Source organism: Cupressus sempervirens, chromosome 3 (assembly GCF_028749045.1).
Source record: "Cupressus sempervirens isolate cs-2001-9-10 chromosome 3, ASM2874904v1, whole genome shotgun sequence".
NCBI classification, from domain to species: Eukaryota; Viridiplantae; Streptophyta; class Pinopsida; order Cupressales; family Cupressaceae; genus Cupressus; species Cupressus sempervirens.
In genome coordinates this window covers 856,754,345-856,758,900 of record NC_143120.1, presented here as the reverse complement: position 1 = coordinate 856,758,900, position 4,556 = coordinate 856,754,345, and the positions used below count along the sequence as shown (strand labels likewise).

The 4,556-nt window shown below is 31.7% G+C and overlaps 1 protein-coding gene across 1 annotated transcript; it reads right to left on the bottom strand.

Moving 5' to 3' along the window:
* Window positions 1–2,787: 2,787 nt before the first annotated feature.
* LOC149569482 (uncharacterized) lies at window positions 2,788–3,102 on the bottom strand. The gene has a single exon (XM_089816922.1). The coding sequence runs from the start codon at window positions 3,100–3,102 to the stop codon at window positions 2,788–2,790; it is 315 nt and encodes a 104-aa protein (XP_089673048.1).
* Window positions 3,103–4,556: the final 1,454 nt, after the last annotated feature.

The window sequence follows — 4,556 nt, the reverse complement described above, 5'->3', positions numbered from 1 at the left end:
CACCCCAATGCAACATAAAAGTGCAATAGTGGTTTGATTGATATCCAAATAGATCATTGAGGTCTATGACTCACATTGTACCAAGAAAACCTGAGAAAATAGGGTGGCACACAAAATGAGATAAAAACTCTAAATTTTGAAAAAAATTTGAAATTAAAACCCATTTGGTCTTTAGGTTAAAAAACCCCCAAAAATCCAAAAATAATCAAGTTCAGACACCGTATGCAAAAATGGCCAGCATAATAGCGTAAAATTCCAAACCCTCATCCCAAAAAATAGGGAAATGTTCATACGTGACCAACCAGGCAAAACCAACAAATAGAAACAAAGGGGAACACTAGTTATCAACCTCTAGCCAAATGACTACAAAAAATAGAAGTAGAAATGAAGCATAAACAATAAAACAGGAAAGCCCTACCTCACAGCCAAAAGGGAAAAATAGGAATCTAAACCATAAAATAAATAGCCTACAGAAGTAGTTGAAAATTGTGGCAATCCAAAGTTTCCCCGAGTTGAATCCAACAAGCTCAACCTCACGGTGATCCCACGCCCCTAGCTCCCACAACGAACAAAATAGTAAATCCTCATAAAGAGGATTTTGGGTTTTACTCTCCAACATTCTAATTCAAAAGTGAGAAGTGAGGAATTAAATATCTTTTTGGATATTTATTCACTTCTCAAGTGAATAGTCGATTAGGGAAAATAACTAGCCAACCTAGTTAAACTTGGAATCGACCCAAATGAAAATAGGCTATTCCTAGACATAGGAATTCATCTATGGCAAAGTTGCCAAAAATTAAAATAAATCAATTAAAAAGCTCAAAAACACAAAAACACATAAATTTCCTTAACAACTTTCGTCACAATGCAAAACTCTAAATGCATAGACATGCTCACTGGTCTAATCACATAATGCAAATGAGTTTGGATTTAATAATCACCGAAAGGTTTAATTAAACAATTAAAAAAATAAGGATACGTCGACCATACAATGACGACATTGGTAAAATATGAATGGTTGAATCATTAACTCCATGTGCCACTGCTAGGGACATAAATCCTGCACACTAAACAACACGATCAAGTGCGATTGTATATAATAACATAGCCGAAACAATAAATGTATTAAATCACCTAATTTAACCATTTATTTAATTATAGCAAAATAATCTATTTACATCACTCATGTTTGCATAAAGCATAACAACACAGGAATGAAGTAAATAACCATAGCATTAAATCTATCACATAACATAATCAATGATATGTCCAAATACCGGATAACCAAATATCATCATAAAACACATTGTCATCTCAAAATGGCATCCTCATGTAAATATGATCAAATGAATAACATAGTAGTCTAAAATCTATGATACTGAAATCAAAGTATAACATCTGACCCTCAGGTCCTCTCAAATGTAAAATATAACATAAGTAACAAATATCTCTCAGATCAAAATATAACAAGGTAAATGTCCACAGCACATAACCAAATAATCCAACATGGACAATACATTTCTAATCATTTAAGCATTTAATAATGGTTGTAAAAACAACACAAAAAGGCACTTAAAACACATAAGCGAACACAGTCATAAACATGACTAACCACTGCTACAAGATCCTAGTCCAGTGTAGCATGGTAATAGTACACAGTGCAATCTTTGCACACATCTCAGGGTAATCACAGAACAATCTCATGATACCACATCGATCCTAGTAATCACTGGCACAAAACCTCAGTGAACCATAAATCACATCGTAATCTCATAATTAGTCAAAGAATAATCAAAGCAACTGATACAAAAACATAAATCCAATCACCTCAATGATGTAGACCACTCATGGTCACAATCATGATCCCACACAACAATAGATCAACAAGGTTGCATCCATCAGGATGACTTACAAAAGTCAAATGGGAGAGGCACTACAATTAAAAACAACAATGGTTTAGCTTTTACAGTCTTTTATTCAACTATGACAATATTTTCCTACAAGTTCTATTGTCATTGACTTACTGGTGCATGTCACTCAAAATGATTTTACTTCTCTTCTCCAAAGCATATTGTTAACTACATCATCATGATTTTATTGTCTTTGATGTTTTTGGTATCTACAAAATAAAATCTCTCCATATCATTTGACATTTCATTTCAACTTTACATTTAAATATTCAACTTAATTCTTACTCAAAACCCACCAAACTAAAGGCAGGAACTTGCACTCCTTGTTGAGTGTTACTTTTAATAAAATCTCTCCACGTCATTTGACATTTCATTTCAACTTTACATTTAAATATTCAACTTAATTCTTACTCAAAACCCACTACACTAAAGGGAGGAACTTGTGCCCCTTGTTGAGTGTTTCTTTTACACAAAATAAAAGCTCTCCATGTCATTTAACATTTCATTTTAACTTTACATTTAAATATTCAACTTAATTCTTACTCAAAATCCACCATGTTGAAGAGAGGAAATTACACCTCTTGTTGAGTGTTACTTTGAAAATGGCCTCATTGATCCATCACTTAGATAAAACATTTGACAACACAGACTTAAAAATAACATTTGACAATTGTACACAATAAATTTGCTTTCATAATAGAAACATAACCATAAGAAATATGCCCTATCACCAAAAAGATAGCTAAAAGGCCTAAACAACACAGTAGGCACTAGGCATATAAAAATTCTAAGCATTGGAAATTGCTTCGGATTTACACATATACTTATCATACTCCTCTTCATAGAGCCCGACTGGCACATTTTTGCCCACACCCAACTAATTCTTGCAGTAAATCATTCCACTGTTTGGATCTTCAATGCTCAACTCAAATAAATCAAACCACACAAGTAGTTCTTTCACCTTCACTCCATTTATCTTCTTCATCTTTCCATTTTCCAAATAATAGTTCACTTCTATTTTCTTTGAACATTTCAACCACACAAAGCCAGTGTCCCTAACATACCCACATTCCACTATATTATCCAAAGGGAATAAACCTCTGGGCAGCCCCGCCTTTTGGAGAAACTGTAGTACCTTCTCCCTGCAGATCTCTTCACCATGGTAGATTTCTTCACCTGCAAAAGTAGCCATCTCAGACTTCTTCATCAATTCAATGGAGGGATTTGTTTGACAATGTGTGGATTTAAGGGAAGAGTAGTGAGTCTATTTTTATTAACAGAGAGGTGGGTGGGTATTAATTTAATGGGGGAAAGGATTTGGGTGGGCTTTGATGAATTCTGTTTAATGGAGGAATGGATTTGGGTGGGCTATTGATGACTTCATTTATTTATTCTCATACGAGCTTGGTGGGGTATTGAAATCATAAAAATGATGTCGGACTATTCTTTAGAGAAAATGGTACTACTTTGGAAAATAAATATTGGTGTAATTTAATGTGTTTTCATCTAATTTTAAAGATATTGTGGAGGTGGATTAAGAGTTCTTCATGCTATTAAATAGTATATTTTCCTGCTCGTGCATAAAGAGGTTTTATTTTTAAGTGGATGATAGATATGTCCGTAAATCAATAGAGATTAGGATAGTGCCTTAATGAAAAGGCTAGGTCAAAGTTGAACGAGATACCAATTTTTTTAATAAATATTGAATCAAAGTTAATTACAAATAATAAAAACTATTAAGAAATAGTTAAAGAGATACAAACTCTTGTTATAAGTGCAAGGTAGTCTGGCTGAACGATGATTTAGTATTTAAACATTTTATTTTAGGTTTTTTAAAATCTTATGTGATGATTTTAATAGTGATTTTCTTATTCAGATAAATTATTTTGGTAAGGTTTTAAGTTGGTATTATCAATTATGATACTATATTAGCATATTTTTTATTGAGGGGTTTAAAATGATTATTTTTAAGAGGTAAATTGATACTCTAAGGTACATTTAGGTTTCAGGATGAGATATTTTGGATGTCAGGATGCTTCATATCTCATGATTTATGGAGTTTTACATCTGACGAATACATTTCATTTCATTCAAACCATGAATAATTAATTTGATAAAATATTTATTAACTTAAATAATAATATAATTTAGCATTTATTTAAAAATGAACTCTAAATATATTATTATCAAATTAAATAAATATTGTCACGTTCTAAATTTATACTTATGACTTTTATCTTCAAATTTAATTCTTTTATTTAATTAATTTCTCAATTAATTAAATATAATTAAATTTTAAAATATCATAATAATTTCCTATTAAATTAAATCATTAATTTAATCTTTTAATCAGACTTAATTAATAGAAAATTCACCAAAGACTCATAAAACAACATACGAAAAACCCATCATAGAAGAACACATACAAAATCAAACTAAAGGGTTATAATCACAAATTAATGTCATTCGACGCATTCAGAGGGTACTCAACTCAGATACTTTTCCTAATTTTCAATTAGGACAAATGGCTTAAGGGTTTAGGATTTGGACATAAGAATTTATCTCCCCTCTCTTACCATTGAGATAATGCAATAGGGTACACTCATCCTGGCAATTCAGGGAAGTTGATACCGAGTACCTACAACT

Coding starts and splice junctions, on each gene's coding strand:
- LOC149569482 (XM_089816922.1), bottom strand. CDS start 3,102: ATGGCTACTTTTGCAGGTGAAGAAATCTACCATGGTGAAGAGATCTGC.